The 19,141-nt window shown below is 41.0% G+C and overlaps 2 protein-coding genes across 7 annotated transcripts in view; both read left to right on the forward strand.

Annotated features, from left to right (window-relative positions):
• The window catches only part of LOC146181864 (uncharacterized), a 29,788-nt gene extending 25,571 nt beyond the window's left edge, over positions 1-4,217 (forward strand). For 2 of the 6 annotated variants that reach the window (XM_084576879.1, XM_084576880.1), the window contains exon 7: positions 1,058-4,216. In XM_084576879.1, the coding sequence (XP_084433005.1) occupies positions 1,058-1,284 (227 nt within the window). In that variant the 3' untranslated portion in view covers positions 1,285-4,216. Of the gene's footprint in view, positions 1-1,057 lie in introns of all 6 variants that reach the window. The other 4 variants (XR_014700302.1, XM_084576881.1, XM_084576882.1 and 1 more) reach the window with 4 other exon arrangements.
• LOC146181865 (uncharacterized) lies at positions 2,215-18,260 on the forward strand. Its single transcript, XM_084575854.1, has 7 exons — positions 2,215-2,283; positions 8,637-8,664; positions 12,271-12,342; positions 14,586-14,794; positions 15,150-15,309; positions 17,196-17,347; positions 18,106-18,260. Exons 1-7 carry the CDS (start codon positions 2,215-2,217, stop codon positions 18,172-18,174), a joined length of 759 nt encoding a protein of 252 aa, XP_084431980.1. The 3' UTR covers positions 18,175-18,260.
• Positions 18,261-19,141: the final 881 nt, after the last annotated feature.

Genomic DNA, 19,141 nt, shown 5'->3' on the forward strand with positions numbered 1-19,141 from the left:
ACAAGAAGTGGAAGCTGTGACAGATTTTCTCTTCTTGGGCTCCAAGATTACCTCGGAAGGAGACTGCAGCCATGAAATTAGGAGACGCCTGCTTCTGGGAAAGAGAGCAATGGTTAGCCTTGACCGCCTAGTAAAGAGCAGAGACATTAGTCTGCCAACCAAGATCCGTATAACTCGTGCTATGGTCTTTCCAGTTGTGATGTATGGATGCGAGAGTTGGACTGTGAAAAAGGCTGACCGCCGAAGAATTGACGTGTTTGAATTGTGGTGCTGGTGAAGACTCTTGAGAGTTCCTTGGACTGCCAGAAGATCAAATCAGTCAATATTGTCGACCATAAACCCTGACTGCTCATTGGAGGGTCAAATTCTAAAGTTAAAGCTCAGCTACTTTGGTCACCTGATGAGAAGAGAAGAGTCGCTGGAGAAAGATTTGATGTTGGGGAAGGTTGAGGGTTGCCGGAGAAGGGGTAGGCAGCGAACGCGATGGTTAGATGGCATCCTCGATGCACTGCAGATGAAGTTATGTGATGTTAGGAAGATAGTGAGAGACCGGAAAGCGTGGCGTGACATGGTCAATAGGGTCACGAAGAGTCGGACACGACTGAACGACTGAACTGAACTGAACTGAATGACTCTGATCAAGGGTTTACTAATGTTTGCGTTCTCTGCTGTCTTTTTGTCCTTTGCATCGGGTATGTCCTTTCAAGCTTGCTTGTGGTATGAAATAACAAAAAAAAAATTTCCTTAGTGTGTTGAAGTAGACATGATGGTGAATATGCAGTTATTGGGCAATTACGTCAATTTTCGCTGTATATATTAAGCATAAGTTTCAAAACTTGTTTTTTAGATTTACCAAGTGAGCTGGCCAGTAATATATTGTCACAGTTTTTGCATAAAATTGCTTCGTGCAGTGAGCTGGCCAGTAATATATTGCCACAGGTTTTGCATAAAATTGCTTCGTGCATCTCATTATTAATGGCCATTGCAGGTGACTAGCTGTGAAATAGTGGGTACCACATTTTATTGACAGCGTATTATTCTCGATTTTATGATGCAGGCATGGCCACTACACACCACAAGCATAGCATGACTCCCGTGGAAAATTTGCAGTGTGGAGCATCCACTACAGGCAGCTGTGCTACAGCGGATGATTCTGGTTCATCTAGGAAGCTGCATCAGTGTACCTATTGCAGCAAAGTCTTACAATCAAATAGTCATCTGGTGGTTCACATCCACTCCCACACTGGCGAACGCTCGCACCAGTGCCATTTGTGTTCTAATTAAGAGGTTCAGACGAACAGGCCACCTAAAGAAACATCTCCTTTTGCACACTGATGAATGTCCTCACCAGTGCCAGTTTTGCAATAAGGGGTTCAAAACAGCATGCCTATTACAGAGACATCTCCGTAGCCACTCCAGTGACCGTTCATACAAGTGTGACTATTGCGGGAACAGCTTTGTAAGTCAGGACAACCTGGATAAGCATTACTGCACCCACACAGGTTAGAAGCCTGTGTGCCACCCGTGTCTTATGACTTTTTAGCTGTTGGCAACCTTCAGAGGCATTTGAAAACTCATAAAGGTCTGAAACCGTTCAAATGTAACTTGTGTGAACAGGCGTTTCTACAGAAGACCGATTTGACAGCCCACAAAAAGGAAATGCACATTATTTCATGAAGCTTTGGTGTCTTATTCCAACTTTCGTAATGGCAAGCTTCTTTGTTTCTCAGTGTTAAACCAGTTGTTGCATTTTCCAGTTTGTTTATATGCTGATATAACATCTTTACATAAGAATCATGCTGGGCCTGAGTGCAGGGTACATGCACTCAAAATGCACTGGCTTTCCATCTGAAAGGAGAGCATCTGTAGCAAGCATCACGTGCATCGTTGATATTGTAATAATGGCACACAAAACATCATTTTTTTTGGTAAAGAACCAGTGGTGGCCAACCTGTATTTCCATCTTGCACATTCTGAGTGCGTGTACTTTGACAGTGCTTCACAATTTTGTTTTTGGGCTTACTAGAATTAGGAAGCTCTGGTTGTGTAGTATGCTTTCCAAGTTTGTGCTCTAGCATTGTTTCCAAAGAGAAATGGGTTGTTTAGAGTATGGCTCTCAGGTGCCAGTTGCTGGCTTGAGCACAAACGTCATCCTAGGCCTAACCGACAGGCAACTATAGGATTGCTCAGGGAGCCACCCTTTCACATTTGGCAATGGCCCACCTGAGGCACAAGGCTCTGCTCGGCTTTGGGCAACCGTCTATGCTCATACTGCTCATTCACGTCTGAGAGAGTTTGAAGAACTGCAGCATAGCAATTATGAGGAATTTGTTAATGCTATTGTGTCTTCCCTTTAAAAGCAAAGCGCAAGTGTCCCCCCCCTAAGTTTTGTTGCAAGCTGGGAAAAATATCTATTAAAATAGTGCAGTAAAAGAGAGAGAAAAAAAAAAACAGAACATATAGATTTTAATTGTCTCTTTTTGGGTTCAGAAACATGGTGTTTAATAAGCCACAGATTCATTGAGAAGTTTTCATTTTCATAAAACTTTTCTGATTTGCTGCTTGCAGTTGCTCTTCGAGTTGAAGCCGCAGAAATCACACCGCAGTTCATCTTCATATAATTTCTATGGATTGGCTTCTAAGTGATGCTGCTTGACTGGGAGCACTGGGGACTGTTCCATTGGCAGATAGGATACCGATCATTCTGCTGACAATAAAGAATTCGTTTTTTGCATCAAGGAGCTGCTCTTAAATCTCATATTACAGAGTATCATAATCGTTGCTGTCAATTGTTTTCATTTTAGGCCCCAAGTATAGTTAGGCCATCATTTATGCAAAAGATAAAAAGACAGCGTTTTATCATATTGACCCACATGTTTGTGAAATTTCCGTATTTACGAGTTGTGTGCCCAGCATGTCTGACCTCTTTTCTAAGAACAGTGTAGCTTAGATGACACATTTTGGTTGTATTCTTGAAGTAGCATTTTATTGTGGCACCCACCCTTATGCTTGGTGTGTTAATCACATCTGGAACACTTTTAAAAGCTTTACAAGAGCAGTTAAGTGCCCATATATTCTATGTGTGCTTGTCCGCACTTACAGAACTTGTATTGAGAAGTTCTGGAGTGGCGTTTGAGGTTGCACTTTGTCAAAATTTTGCAGGACATAGGTTGATTCACGAATTCATTTTATGATCTTTGCTGTTTGAAGGTTTTGTATGTATTCTGTTTGTTCTTTGCGCTCATTATGGTGTTTTGTCATCTGCAATAAAATTGACCTTTGCATTATTTCGAATATAATATTTGTTGGGAAAGAGAGAAAGTTGGTGAGAACAGGAGGATTACGTTTGAAGTGCACAGACTGACACATATTGTCTTTTGGTGTCGGTGAGACCTGTCATGCTGATGTGTACTTTGCTGGAGTGGTGAACTTAATTTACAAGCTATACAATAGTGACACCAACATTGTAGAATCAACAGAACACTTTTGTCCCTCTCACCATATGCAACCATGGCATATCATGATTAAACATTTTGATATGTGATTTGGATATTATTAAGGTTGCTTCATGTGTTAAAATGCATTCCTACTGGTGCAATTTAACACATTCCTGTACAGAATTCCAGAGGAAGTAAGTGCACTTTATAAATACAACAAACAATTGTAAACAGTTTCTCTGTAATCTGCTTGATACTGCTTGAGGTTTTCTAAAACATTGCACCATTTTCCCCTTCCGAGTGTTCTTGCGCGCATATTTCGCCACCAGGAAAGTAAATTACAAATGCTGAGCCATGTGGTGTCAGGAAAGTAAATAAATTATATGCAGTTGATACCTTGAAGTTTCTTCTAATGTACGATAGTGTTTTAGTGCCTTGCTTTGGCTTTCACGTGAAATGAATACAGTTTGATCCAGAAGTATCACTTGAAAATGTATTTCCCTGTGGGCTTTTTGTAAAATCTGAAGCGATTTGCTTACCTTTTTCTGCCTAAATGAATGGGTGTTTCACGGCAGAACTGACTTTAGAGGTTTTTTTTCACTCCCTCATAATATAGACCAGTGAACAGGTAATGAAGACAATATTGAAAAGCTAATGGCTGTTGTTACTAGCTCGAAATATCAAGACAGCTGCCTTAATTTTTTACATACAGTGTCTGTCTCAAAAAAGAACCAAGTGTTTGACCTAAAATTGTACCCCAAATCCCCTGTGGCTATTACCAACTACATACATTATTTGCAGGAACCAGACCACTGTTACTAGCTTTGAAAGTATTGGTGTGAACCGAAAGTCTCGAAAGTTATTTACATCATTCTCAACTGAATTCTTGTAAAGAGCTATTTGCTACAGTGACTATCAAATATTGGTTTTGATGATCACCTTCGCTTTCTGATCAAGCTATGAAGACAGCTAGTGAGCGGCTGCACTAGTAGGAAATATTCAGATGCTATTTGTACAAGACAACCCTCAAAAAGTGGGGAAGAAGCCGAATTTCCCTAAAAGCAGTATTTCATTGAAGTGCTGGGATACTACTTGAGTGCCAAAGATGACAACAGGTCAGGGATCACGGGTTCATGTGCAATGTTCACCTGTGCGCTGTTCTCTACTTTGCAAAAATCCACTAGAGGTAAGACACCCCTCTGAACCCACAGGGAAGAGTATTCTTATAGCTGTAATTTCTTTGTACACGTTCATACAATATCTGGCTTGAAGATGTGTTAAGGGACTAATAAAGAGCCTTTTAAAGCTTATAATTTATTATTTGAAGGCACACTACGGAATTTTAAGGGTTAAAAAAGGAAAACATGCATGTGCATGCTATGTTACATTACATATAAGTGGCATACATGCTGCTCATCATGTTGGAAGCATGTATTAGTGCTGTTATGGAGACCAGATCTTCACGTTTACTGTGCTACTGACTACCATAGGCGTGTGTAGTGAGGGGGAGGGGGGTGCAAAGTTTGCCCTCATACCTTCACTCTCCCGGACTTGTGCCGCTGTTTTTAAAAGTGCAGGGTTATGGCCATGCACATTTTTTTACTATAATGATGGCGGAGGAGTCGCTTTGCATTCCAAGCCACATTTTGCTCCGGAAAGCCCAGACTCATCGAGTGCATTTCAATTCTGCTTCCATGGAGAAGCTTGTTATTTTTTTCTTAAGTGCAAAATATTTTGTATGCGTTGCTGTTCCACCACATCAAACTGAATGTTTTATAGCCATTTCTTATCTTCATGCTGTGTTTTGGCTGTAGGGGCCCCCAAGGAGTGGGGTGGGAGGGCTGCGGTGAAACTTAGCTTCCCCTTCTGTAGAACCCTGCACATGCCTATGCTGACTACATTGCTTCTGGCTTACTCACTGAGATATGCATTTGAATCACTGCTGTTGCAGCCATACTTCTATCGAGAAGGAATGCGAAAATGATTGTGCTATGTGATGACGGTGAACATTAAAGAACCTCGCATCTCAAAATCCACCAACAAAGTATTTGTCGTAATCCACCTGTCTGTTCGGCATGTTAAACTCACAATTAACAATTTATAGTTTCCTGAAGTTGACTACTAGTACATCAGAAAAATACTATTCAATCAATGTTCAAATTCATGCACAGAGCAAAAGCACATAAGTGAAGTCAAGCATCACTTAAATAGTCACTCTCTCAGGGAGTCAGTTGCAGTGCAAGAGGAAAGGTCGGACCATATACTGTCTTTAAGCATCCTTTAAATTATGTTTGCCCATTTTAATTACCAGCTGGTCATATGTCACATGACCGGAAGTGGGCTCTACCTTTCCATATTTCTTCTAAAAGAAATTGTGGCTTATCAAATCATTCTGACAGGTGCTTTTTCAGCTTGTTTTTTGGGGGAAAATGTTTTTCATGCCTTCGTCACCATTTGATACATATTATGTATCATACGTTACCGTGCTCTTTCATCTGAGTGTAAGAATCATCACACTGTAACGGCTAAGAAACCAGGATTTATAATTTTCATTTGGCATGGAAAATTACCGAAACCAAAGCAATGAAACATCTCTCAGTGAAATCGTCCTGTTAGCGAGTGCTCTGCTAAAATGTTGCAACTTGATAAAATGAGCCTATATGTTGTGTTGTGCTTTTTTGTTATAATTTATTGCAATTTACACTCTGAGCAATGCATCGTTTGATGAAAAGCATCGTTTAATGAAGTCTTATGAACTCCTGATGATAGTGTTGCTGGAATTTGCATCAGTTCAGGTTAATAGTGCATAAACGCTATCGTTAGTGGTTGGTTGGTTCGTCTGTGGGGTTTAACTTCCCAAAGCGACTCAGGCTATGAGAGACGCCATAGTGGAGGGCTCCGGAAATTTCGACCACCTGAGGTTCTTTAATGTGCACTGACATCGTTAGTGGGGCATACAGAACGTCCCTGCAACTTTTTTTTGTGTGAAAACTGAAAAGTATTGTGCGCAGTAGTAAATCTGTCCGGTACTGCCTGGTTGAGATTACTTAAGTTTCTGGTTCTTAAGTTTTGTCAGCATGTAGTTGCTCCTCATGCTCACTGATTACAGTATTGCGATACGTAAAAACGGCCACATCAAATGATCTAAAAATTTTACTTAAAAATGCTTCCGTGCAGTAAATGTTCCTCCGTGCTGAAAGTAAATTAGGTCCTGGCAATTGAGCCATCAATCCCTCTAGGCTGGCTGTATTTTCTGTTTCATATTGCAGGCAGTACAACGAATACTGGCAAGTTCTCAAATTGACTAGTTATAGTGGATGATCAAACTAGCTGTTGCTGATCTGTACAAGCCCGCGATGCTGTAGAAACTCGATAATACGACTTATTTTGTTGGCATTCTTCATTCTTCTTTTTGTTGATGATGCTTAAGACATTCCTGTATATGGATCACGACGCTGTTTTTGCTTACGACTGCTAAATAAGTTTTAGTTGAATTTTTTTTCTCGCCAGTTTCGGTTTTGCTTTCAGCAGTCGAGAGATAGCCGTGACGTCACAATCAAGTCTAGGTAGGTCACGCGCGGCATGAAAAAACAGCAATATAATCACTGTCTTTTCACCATTTGTTATTACTGTTCTTGAGAAAGGCTGGCTTTAATGTTCTGGTGAATTAAAACAACACAGGAACGATTATATCGCTGTTTTATTCATCCTTCACGTGACCTAGACGACTGATTTCACAGCCATCGTTAGGGTTAGACTGTTGAAACCGAAACTGGGGAGAAAAAAAATTCGATTAGCAATTATTTGGCGGCTATAGGCGAATGTCATGAGGCGATTCATGTACAGTAATGTCTTACTCATCATTACAGAAGATAAAACGCGAATTCAAAAATGTAGTGTCTATAGTCCTTTAATGGGACAGCGCGGCAAAATTGTATGTATGTATGTATGTATGTATGTATGTATGTATGTATGTATGTATGTATGTATGTATGTATGTATGTATGTATGTATGTATGTATGTATGTATGTATGTATGTATGTGTGTGTGTGTGTGTGTGTGTGTGCGCGTTCGTGCGTGTGTGTATGTGTGTGTGTGTGTGTGTGTGTGTGTGTGTGTGTGTGTGTGTGTGTGTGTGTGTGTGTGTGTGTGTGTGTGTGTGTGTGTGTGTATGCACTGTTGTATTCGCGAGTTATAAAAACTTGCTGCTAAAATGTGCGAGCGACCTGTGCGACTATGCGGATTTCGCATCAAAATTGCGACGATGCCGTTTGTTTTACAGCGTTTAGTGCGGTGTCATATTACTTTGCTTCACATCTAGCATCCATCTGCTATTCAAGTTGGAGGCTAGTTCGCGACAGGGATTCGAACCGACGACAAGAGGAGACAGGTACTGCTGCTTTGACTTTTCGGTCTTTCCTCATCCCCAAAACCAACCCAGTTAAAATACTTAACGTGCTTTTAATTTTTCCTAACTCTGTGCCAGCTGCTAAACCAGAAGCACAGCCGCTTTCGCACAAATCTATACTAGTGATGATGATAATGATATTCGAGGCAGCGTCACTGGGGTTCTGCCTCCGATGCGCACACGTCTTGATACCTCTAGTGCCTTTAGCATAGGTGCTTCTAGGCGCCATTTGCGGATGTGCCAGAGGAAGTTGGCGTGGCGGTGCCGGACGCGCGCATGCACGTCTGCTTCATAGCGTTTTTCGCTATAATTAATTGTTACCGATCATTTTTCTAGTGCATAGAATAGTTGCTTTGGATCGCTACTTTCACTTGCCGAACTAAATTGCGGCATAAGTGCTGGGTTGTGAGAGTGGTTGGCAAGTGCACAGTGGCGAGAAGTGCGCTGGATGTGGTCTGCGGTTTCATTTAGCGAAGTTCCAAATTCGGCGGTTTCATATGGCGAAGTTCCAAGTTCGACGTTAAGTGCTGCTTTGACTGCGAGCAACGACTCCAATTGGTGTGCCAGTGCTGTCGTTGATTTGATATTTCCTCCCTTAAATGTGTGCAAGCTGTGTGGTTGATACGCCACTCGACTTCTTGTGACAGTTGATGGCGCTCGAAATTACCCGCATTTTTTTTTTTTTTTTTTTTTTTGCAGAAACTGTCGCAAGCGCGGCTGCAGGGTTTCTTCGGCTTTTATCGCTGTTGTGCGCCCATTTGTAAAGTCTTCACGACGATATGAATGACAGGAGAACCCCCGCCACGGGAGTACTGTTTGTGCGTAACCTAGTTGACTGGTGTGCTGTTACGTTGTCTGTTTTTTTTTTTTTCTTTTTAGCTGGAAGAATGTCATTTTGGATGTTTTTCCGCCGCAAATCGTTTTGCAAGATATTTACCTCGTTATTGAGTGGAATAATTTCGTGCGCTTAGTTTTATAACTGCTAGACAAACACAACTTTAGCAGAGGGGCATATCACTACAGTGGTAACGGTAACTGTTCTGCCAAACTGCAGTTAATGAATGCCTGCAATAAGACACATTGCATTCAGTTTGTTTCATGTGTTAAACAGTTAGTTTATGCATCATGTTGCCTCAAAATGTTTGCAATGGCACGTCAACTTCATTTTCAAGTGTGACATTGCCAGAAAAGAAAATTGGGTGTTCCATGCACCCGTCTCACTTCTCATCAGCAGGGTTTTATAATGCTGTTTTACATTGAGCTTTCATTGCAGTACTTGTATATATATGTGAATGTAAAGTCAAACCGAAATTTCAATATTACTTGTGTTATAATCTACAGGATGTATGTGTGCTTTATCATTCTGATCCATTGTCAATAAGCTCTTTTGGGTTGCTGACCAAGAGTGGGTGCTAGCTTACTGCATTGTTCCAGGTTTTGTTTAAATTTGGGCCCTAGTTATTGAGTGTTCACTCTTTTCTTTGCTTTTTGTAGCCAGGAAACTTTTCAATGGTGTTTGCTTCTAGTACATTTTGTGTGAGCCTCTTGCTGTGATTTTAATGTGGCCATCCTGGTAGTGTGTAGTTTTCTGTTGGAGTTTGTTTGTGCAGAGTATGGAAGCTGCTATGCTGCATGTCGGGAAGTCACTGACTCATGTTCCTATTTCCTCAGGATTGAAGCATTTGTAGGAGATGCTGATGCATGCTTTTGGCTTTGATTTGTACGTAGTGTACTTTTCCGCACTGACAAGTTTTGATAGCCACCTTAGTAGCAAGTGGTTTTAAGACTGCGTTTTGAAGGAGTGCACAGAAATGTTTGCAAAGGTGGTCATATCTTTCAGGAGGTTCATGGAAAGCACTTTTCTGCATTGAAGCCAACTGTGTAGGTCGCTGCATACTAAGCTTTGTGGTAGACCTGTTTATGTTCATTGGGCTGTATAGTATCTTCACATTTAGTACATATAGATACAAAAGATTTGGGATCAGTTTATTGCTGTGTGTTATCTAGTAACTGAGTCATGGGAGATTCTGCAGTGAAAAATCTGTTCATGCGGTTGGTTAGTATGTGTGTTCTGCAAGCGAAATTAACAAAACAGAAAAAGTTAGCATAAGCAGGACTTTTTTTAGCCATAAAAATTTTTAAAAGCACTGACAAGTTCTACATATATTCTGTTTGTTGCAATGGCCATTCTAAACCAGAGACCATGTGTCTCCCAGAAGTAAGATTCAGCGAGCTTTTTGTTTTAAATCTCTTATATGCTGCCAGGCTGTAGCATTATTAGGGCTGTGGTCCTGCATTTTATTTGAATTATATATGTACTCACTTATTTTTTAATTTTTGCAGCCGTTGCCCACATGCGTATGCTGTGGTGGAAGAACCTGGACCTTTGGAAGGACAGCGCTGAAGTTTCTTTTTTCGTTTTACATGACTGCCATTTGACGAAAAAAAAACATTTACAGCACACAGGAAGACACACACACAACTGAGAAAGATCGACACTGGATAGCGCGTGTCCTGTGTCGTTCATTCTTGGGTGTGTGTGTCTTCCTGTGTGCTACTACCTTTTATCAAGTTGTATTGCACCATCTAGCTTGCCTTCAAGTTTTGTGACGACTGTCCCGGCCTTGAAGAATAAACTTGGGACACAACTTGCTGAGTAGAGTGTTAGAGTGCCAAAAGAATCATGGTTATGCTGTGCTGTAATTGCATTGTGGGGCTCAAAATAGGACTATTAAGTCTGTATCCTTGTATGAGTTTACAAGGGTGAAAGGAAATTGTTTTCAGGTATTCATTTTTCTCCTGTGCATAATTTCTCTACCACTCTCTTGTCTGATTGTACCACACTCTAAAAGTCGTTGCCTGGATGCTGATGTCAGTGTGATGCAATTGAGAAAAAAACGGCACACTTTGTACAACTTCGCTATCAGCCAACAACGCAGCTTGAACAGAAGTCAACTAGTTTCATGTTCATGTTAGCATCTATTGAAACCAGGATTAGCTGTAGCATGTTTGGTTTGGTAAGTGTTGGCTTGGGCGCGGCTTGCACGCTGTTAGCCTGGGAAAAGACAAGAACACATTAACGTTTGCATTTCTTCACGTGCATTTTCATCTGTTTTTGAGTAGACTCCACTCAAGTAGTTGCATGTGTTTCTAGTGTCAAAGTATCCTTTTTATGTGTTCAAACTCTGGTGGTTTTTGCTGTGTTTGGTTATGATGAATAGCACTTGCTTTTTGTTGAGTCAGTCGAGAGCTGCTATTTCTTGCTGCTTCTTGAGTGCAGCTGTGTTAAACTGAGTAGAAGTGTTACCAACTGTTTGCTAATGTGTGTGCATTCGAATTAAGGGATTATTTATTATAGCATTTTATGCCATGTTTTTCAGTATCAGTTAGCAGTTGCTCTTGAGAACTGCCGCTGCTATTTTGTGATAGTTTATTTTCCAGAATGGGGTGATTTCATTCTTTTAGGGTACAAAAATTATGACAAAGAATGTTTTCACTTTTGTGGTAGGCAAGGTGGGGTGTACTTTGAGCGAGTGTCACCTGTCATTGGTGTCATTTGCAAGCTGTCTCAAATTTTAAGTGATACTTTGATGCCCAAAGCCTTGGGCGCTGGTGCTTCAGGAGAAAAGAAGAAATTATCTTTCAAAATGAGTATGCTGGTGCACTGAAACTCGTTAATTTTACTTTTTTAATAGCCGTTTCGCAGTATTGGTATATATATGCAAAGTATAATTGGCAAATTACACCACTCTGCATTGTCTTTGGCTGTTGGTTGTGTTTCATACTTGTCTCGGCTTAATTATCTGGTAGTCTCTGTTCAGCTGAGCTGAATGTTCTTATGCACAGTTTTATAGCTTTAAGGTCTAATGTTGCTACTAAAAAGTTTTTGTGTGCTTTTGCTGTGCGAATCATATCTGAAAGAAGCATTCTTTTGCCCTATGTCATTGCGCTGCCGAAGTGATCGCTCATTAAGCAAAATGTGCCTGCTAAAAGTGGAACTAAATTTTCTAGCTTGACTGGAATGTTATTTTATGACATCGCTTTGCCAAATATTCTAATAATTTCATTCTAAGTATTTCATTATGGACCAGTATGACAAGGGTGAGAGTTATAACAAATGCACTAAGCACTAGAGCCTTGAATATTTGATATAAAACTAATCAGGCATTGACCTTCAGGGAGCTAGCCTGAAATGCCAAGTTGCTCCACAGATGCTTGCCAATTGACAAATGTGCACTTGGTCCAGTGCTTCCTTGTTAGTGGGGAATCTACGTACACTTTGTTTATTTACAATCGGGCTGGCATCCACTTTTCCATAGCTTCTGCCACTTTTGGCCTAGTGTGCAGTTGAGAACATTATTTTGCTGTGCTAACGTCGCATAAAGCCTGAATTTCCTACTAAAATCAATATTTTTCCATTTCAGATATATCCACTGATCAGGACGACAAGTCTCTGTTAGTGCCCTTGCAGCCTCAAGCACATCCCGATTTGCCCGGTGGGTAGCTTTGGTACTAAGCATTGTTTTGCACTGCACGTGACTTCAAAAGTGTGGAAAACTTTATGAATTTTTAGACCTCGTGCTTGAACAAACAGCAATGACATAAAAGAGAACAAGACTGCACTTTTTACTCATGTGCAGGTATGGAAAAAGGTCCGTTGGAGGAGTACAGCGCCTCTGAATGAATTCCAGTTGTTTTAGCTTGTTTTCTTTTGTTTCGCTGCTTCCTGTCAGTACCGTTTGCTTAAGTACAAAGTGGCGCCAGCTAGTGTAGTGCGCAGTAATGTTAAAGATTATGTCTCCCTTCTGTTGTAACGTTTGTAATACCTATTCACTTTACGTTGCTGAAAGCCTGTACAGTCAAACCCACTTACAACAATACCATTTTGAACAATATATATTGGATATAACAATGAGCAACTGCGTCACCATCAGCTTTATCATGCCTACTGTCATAAAATAAACTGCATATAGTAATGCTCTCATGTTAGATTATCGGTTATAACAATTAAAGCAGGTCGCTAAGCACCAACCCTAACAGAAAAAAGGATTCGCAAATACAGTCGAACCTCGATTATTTGAACTCGCTAGATTCGAAATCCCAGATAATTCATAAGGAATTTCAGCAGTCTCGTAATTTTTAATGTAAATTTAGCCACACTTATGCTGCGAAAAACTTGAGGTGGGGGAATGGGTGTTGGCGTGGCGCGCTTCTTTGTTTCACGCTGCCATCGCCGCAGTTCGCAGCGCATTTCTTGGAAGGGTGCCAAGGTGTGGTTCAGTGAAGGCATTAGAGTGTGTTTATCTTTTGGTGTCAGCCCCTACGGTGGGCACGTGTATGGGGTGTGGGGGCCACTTGGCTGAGTGCCAGCGCCCTTGACAGGATGGCCCTTGCTCTGCTCGCAAGCTTGTTGTCAGTAGGTTCGCTTTATCGCGCTGCGACTGGGGCGGGCTCGACCATTGTTCCAAAATTATTGGCACGTGTGTGAAAAGCAGCAAACCTCTTCTTCTTGAGCGAACGACGCTAAAAAGGCGGCGTCATGATCGCAGCTGACCACGTGCTTGTGGATGCAAGGATGATGGGGGCACACCTAGCGTGTTCTCGCAATGAAATTTTTTCCCTGGGCTAGATTTTTATTGCAGTGTGTTAGGTTAATTCAAAAACCCGGTCAATTCGAACATTTTTGTAGGTTCTAAGGACTTTGAAATGACGAGGTTTGAGTGTACAGTGACCATGCCTGCCAAAACACATCAAGAAGTACTAAGAATGATAAAGTTCGTACTGGGACATCATCAGTGCTAAAATCTTTCACTCGGATACTTGTTAGGTGCCTTCCAGAGAGATGTCGACATGATTGCCATGACACAGTGAAAGCTCAATGATTACAGGTTTCTGCCTGGGAAAGGGTAAAAGTGTAAGGTACTTTTCTCTCGTTAAACTTCCTCGTTTGTGATGTTTTCTCTTTTTCTTTTTGGCTTAACCTGGTTACAGAAATTATCGGTTATAACAATAATACTTTCATGGTACTTCCATATTGTTATAAGTGGGTTTGACTGTATTTGTTTTTATGCTGACAAACCTTAGTTATTGCCATCCCTACCTTGATGACTGTGTTGCTTTGGCATTTAGTTGCTGGTTGCAAGTTGATGCGTTCAGTCCTGGCCATGGCAGCCGTATTTCGGTGGAAGCAATATGTAAAAATACCCACGTGTTATGCAATGTCAGTGTATATTAAAAAGCCTCCATATCACAGCTGCCGACTCTCCTGAATCGCTCAGGAGACTCACAAACTTCGGCTATACTTTGTGATTGTACGAGCTCTGCCTTAGACCTCCACCAAAAATTTTCTGGGCCATGCAAAACTAGTTTTTTTAAAAAAACTCCCTGTGGAATCCATGGTTTGCCAGCTTCACCATCAACAGCTGCACTAACGACATCGACATCATTGGCTAAGCAGCTAACCTCAGCCAACTCAAGCCAAAGTGGTTGTGGCCTTTTTAATGCTATAAATTTGAGAAGGCTTTGCATTTTCAAAAATCGCGCTCTCCCCATGAGGTTCCCAAAGTGGGTACCATGGCGTTGGTTTGGCTGACAGAGTCCCTGCCGTGAAAGCACTCTTTCTAATCTGCATGACATTTTGATGTTTAAGGCGAATGCAGTGACCCCTAATTGGTGTGAATAAAGTTTTCCGGCTTTTGTTATCTCTATATGACGTCCTAAATCTTAACTGCCATTTCAGGATACATTGAAGAGATCTTGTCTACATTGAATGACATAAAAAAGACCCAACAGAATCATTCCAAGTTGTTTGCTGCACTCGTGAAGAATGACACCAAGGTCCCACTATTTGAATCAGGAGACCTGCCAAAGTTGCCATTTACTTCAAGACGTGCTTTTGAAGCGTATGACAGAGACCTGAGTACCAGTGAGGAAGCAAGGCGTCGAATGGTAACTGAATTGTACATTACCATGCTAATCTTTAACCCCAGTTGGGGTACTGACATTGCTCCCAAGGGAGCTAGCCAGCTGAAGTCTGTTTTTGACTATCTGTCTATGCAAGTGTGATGATATGTATATAATGGCCGTTACATATTTTGATCCATTTGTTTTATTCTGTATTATGTATTTGTTCTATTTAGACTGTTCTACCAGCTGATCGTCTCTGAAATTTTGTCTTAATCCAAGCCAGATTGAGGCAGAGCTATTCCTTTTTGATGCACATCATTGAAATTTAATTGCACTGACTGTTCCTTTTTTTTAAAATCAGAATATTGCCCTTACTTGGAGTTTTTTGTTTCCATAGATGAATCACATTGCTATACAAGGTGGTAATAATACGAGAGAGCGGACGTGCCGTGTACTGCGATCCGTTTTTTCATCTTCTCTTGCTGCTGAGTACAGCTGGTACGGAGCCAAAGGAAAGCAAAAATTCTGCAAGCTCAATTTATGCAAGCTCATGTGCAGTAAGTATTATTTACTCATTCATGTGCTTTAGTGCGTGCCTAACATGCACCAACCTGGCACTGCAAGAAGTGACCAGTTAGACCATTTCAAAGGCCACAGTTGACTGATGGCAAACAAAACAAGCTGTTCCTGAAGTCTGCATGATTAAGTTCAAGGGACATAAAAAGTCATAGGCACTACTGTAAAATACTGAGGAAGGCCCCCCCCCCCCCCACCCCCCCTCCCCCTACTAACTTGCTATTTTAAAATTTCTGCGCCACACCAAAAAAAGTGCCCCCCTACCCCTCTACCACGCCGCACATGCATGCTCCCGACCCTTAGCACGTGCCTCACCCAGGAAACACTGCCATCCGCAACGAGTCCAAGAATCCAATCTAATCTAACTCCCGAAAACATCACAAACAAAAACGGCATCCGGATATGCAGCCGGCAGCTCACCCAGATATGCACACGGCTGGCGTCTGATAACCACCGTGAGCAAGACATCCGATGCGCGCGTTCAAAAAATGCAAATGGTTGCTGTCTAGGCAGGAGCTGGCACCAAAATGAAATGAGACAATCATTAACATATTTAAATAACACGCCAAGAGAACACTTCGGCGGGGGACGCTGATCAGTTTGCATTGGGGTAGCCGTGTGACGAGAATACACATATTGAAATTTGTAATTCTGAAGTATTTTTAATTGAAAACATAGGAAATCTGTTGGGTATTTAAAAAAAATTCATTAATTTGAAAAATTTGTTTATGTAGTGTTCGTAGTGACGAGATTTGACTGTATCGCCTGGTGAAAGCATCCACCATACTTGGGTGGCCTCTTGTTGTTCGGCCCAGGCAGTGTTGGCACCTTGTCGGTGTTGTGCAACACACACTCGAAAGGACGCAAGAAAGGCACGGGGTTAACGAGAGACCGACTATACATGGCGGAGAATCAACCTCTAGTTTAGAGCTTAAGGTAGCGCTGTTTTGGGGGTGCTAAGAAGCTGCCTATCCAAAACTTGCTATTTTCGCTAAGCTGGAATGGCTTATAAGCCATGTGCTTTATATATTTCATAAATTGGTCATCTTAGACATGAGAGCTGTGTATTTAAGGGGGGAAATGGGTCTTAAAACTGGCTTCGTTATTTACTGCCCAGATTTGATGAAACCTCACAGAATTGTTCAGTGTTTTATGCTGGTTTCAAATATGCAAACATTTCTCTTCTAGGGCAATTAGTTTAAAGGTATTAAAGAATTACTGCTATTGTCTGCTCAAACAATGGGAAAAAATGCTCATTAGAAATTAATTTTTAATATACAGGTAGATACTGTAAAGTGTAAGGAATGCAATGTTGGAAGCACATTTTTTATTTTCACTTGTAAAACTTTTATATCTTATCTTGAAATCCTTACACAGTTGCCATGCCTGTGAAAGCGAAGTTCTGTGGGTTGCTAAATCGCTATTATTAGCTCAAAACTGCTTCTAATATTGCACTCCTTACACTTTATAGTATCTACCTGTATATTAAGAAATTTCTGATGAGCATTTTTTCGTCTATTGTTTGAGGAGACAAGAAAAAACTGAACAAGTCTGTGAGGTTTCATAAAATCTGGGTAATAAATAACAAAACCAATTTTAAGACCCATGTTCCTCCTTAGAAGACCTATAACAACTCATCCTGATTTTATTGCTGTATCATCCCTTTAGCTGTGATTGTAGCAGGTTTGGCCAGATCGGGCTTGGCCTAGCTCAGGATCTTTCAGTGTCAGGCTGGGCCTCCTGTTGGTAGTGTAGGGGCAGGCCGAGGCGCGGGCTCTGGATTCTGACCCGTGCACACCTCTACTCAGAACTGAGCTAGATCTTGTCTTGATGTTGAAATCTTATGCCTTTCTTGTTTTATATACAGGTACACTGACTAGTTATGAACACTCTGGCGATGCTACGGCAACGCTGAAAGAGGTAGAGAAATCAGTGATGTCTTGGCTTCGCCATGCCCCTGCCCGATCAGTAGCAGAAGAAAGAAAGTCTTCCGGAGGAGAGGGCACAGCACAAGGAGCTGTAAGTATTGAGACACAACTGCGCTGTCATTTGGCATTGTACTCAATATGTGTGCTTGGATTTTCATAACGTTCTCAAGCCTTTTAAGGCCCTGCATGCGTTATGATGCATATTCTTATTTTTCAAAATTTGTAAATAATGCGTCACTTCTACTGCCTAATTTATACAGGAAGTCACAGAGTATGCACTGTTCTACCACACAATTCTTATTATTATTATTTTTTTTTTTGTGAATGTGATAGAAAATGTGCACTTTGAGCAGCTGTGCAAGCTGGTTGCTCTGTCTAAATCGAATTTCTCCTTAAAACAGTTCAATAGTGTCAAGTTTCTGGTGCTTTATATTGAGAGTATTTGTAATCTTCATTCATATGTGCATTTTGTTGTTTAAGTATTCGATTAAAGATGCGCCAAAAAACATTCTAGCATGTTTTTGAAAACACGGAGACCAATAATAGGGACCACCAAAAAAACTTATAAGAAGTATTGAATTGACCGGTGCAAAATGTTTTGTGTGATTTCGCGAGATTGCCTGGGCTGAGGAAATTTGCTTGAAATAACTCCAAAAATCCTATATTTTGCTCGGTTCTGACAATGATATATGTCAAATTTTCCCTGTATCCATGGAGAACATGACATTAGCAAGCCTGCAGGAATTCTGGAATTTCAGCAGCATATAATTAACTTGTGCACAGTGTTATTGCTTTCTTTAAGACCTGAAAGCTTATTTACTGTCACTGTTTTCGTACATTCTCTCTCAGTCTAGCGTTTCTGCTGCCACAACGCCACCACGTCACCTGGAAAGTGACGACTCGTCTTTTGGAAGTTGAAGCAGTTGATTATGGAATATTGATATTGAAATGTTTGTTTTTAAAATAAGCCAATGATAAAATAAAATTGCACAGTTTCATCTTCAGCATTGTCAAGTCGTTTGTGTGAAAACTGATTGTTCTGCCCAATACTAATAGAAAAAGGGCATCCATTTTGCATTTGAATAGTGTCAGAGAGTATGTGCACCGCCTCTATGTAGCGTCACAAAATGGCGGTCTAGATCCTGTATTTTTTTCTGTTCAGGATATTGTCTTTCAGAGCACAGTTATAACAGCCCATTAGCGTCACAAAGTAGAGATGCTGTTGACAGTGAAACCTCTTTAGTGTGAATTTCAATGCTATGAAAAACATTCAGGTTATTGAATGACTCCCAACAAACCGACAGCAGCCATTTGCATTGAAGTAAATTTATTTGGTGAAGAAAGACTGGGCAATGGTTGCCTGTTTTTGGGGTAAGAATAGTGCGACAGGGACTATTTTTCACATTCGTATCAGGGCGTCCCTACACACTAAGAGATGTCATAGCAACACTGCTCCAAAAATTCGCAGTGGTGGCAAAACTGAAGGGCGAGCGATAGCTCTTTGTGCTTATGCTGTTGGCTTTCTGTTTGTTGGTGACATCAGCAGCTTGGGTGCCAAGGTTGGGCAAGATACTTCATAAAAGTATCTGATGCCGATACTCGATATACTGAAAAAATTGTATTTCCAATATTAATACAAGATACAGAATCGATTTTCAGTACAGATACTCGGTACTGTGTCATCGATACTTCAATACATCACTGAAATCCTACAACAAAGGTGGTAACATGATTAGCGAAGTTAGGAAATTTTGCCGTCCTTTCTGAAATCTTAATGCATTCCTATAGCATAGTAATCTTGCCGTCCTATCTGAAATCTCTGATGCATTCCTATAGCGTAATTTATCAGAAAGGGCAGAAACGAATCCGACAGCACGGTGTTAAT

Source organism: Amblyomma maculatum, chromosome 8 (assembly GCF_055883805.1).
Source record: "Amblyomma maculatum isolate TAMU_Amacu chromosome 8, ASM5588380v1, whole genome shotgun sequence".
NCBI classification, from domain to species: Eukaryota; Metazoa; Arthropoda; class Arachnida; order Ixodida; family Ixodidae; genus Amblyomma; species Amblyomma maculatum.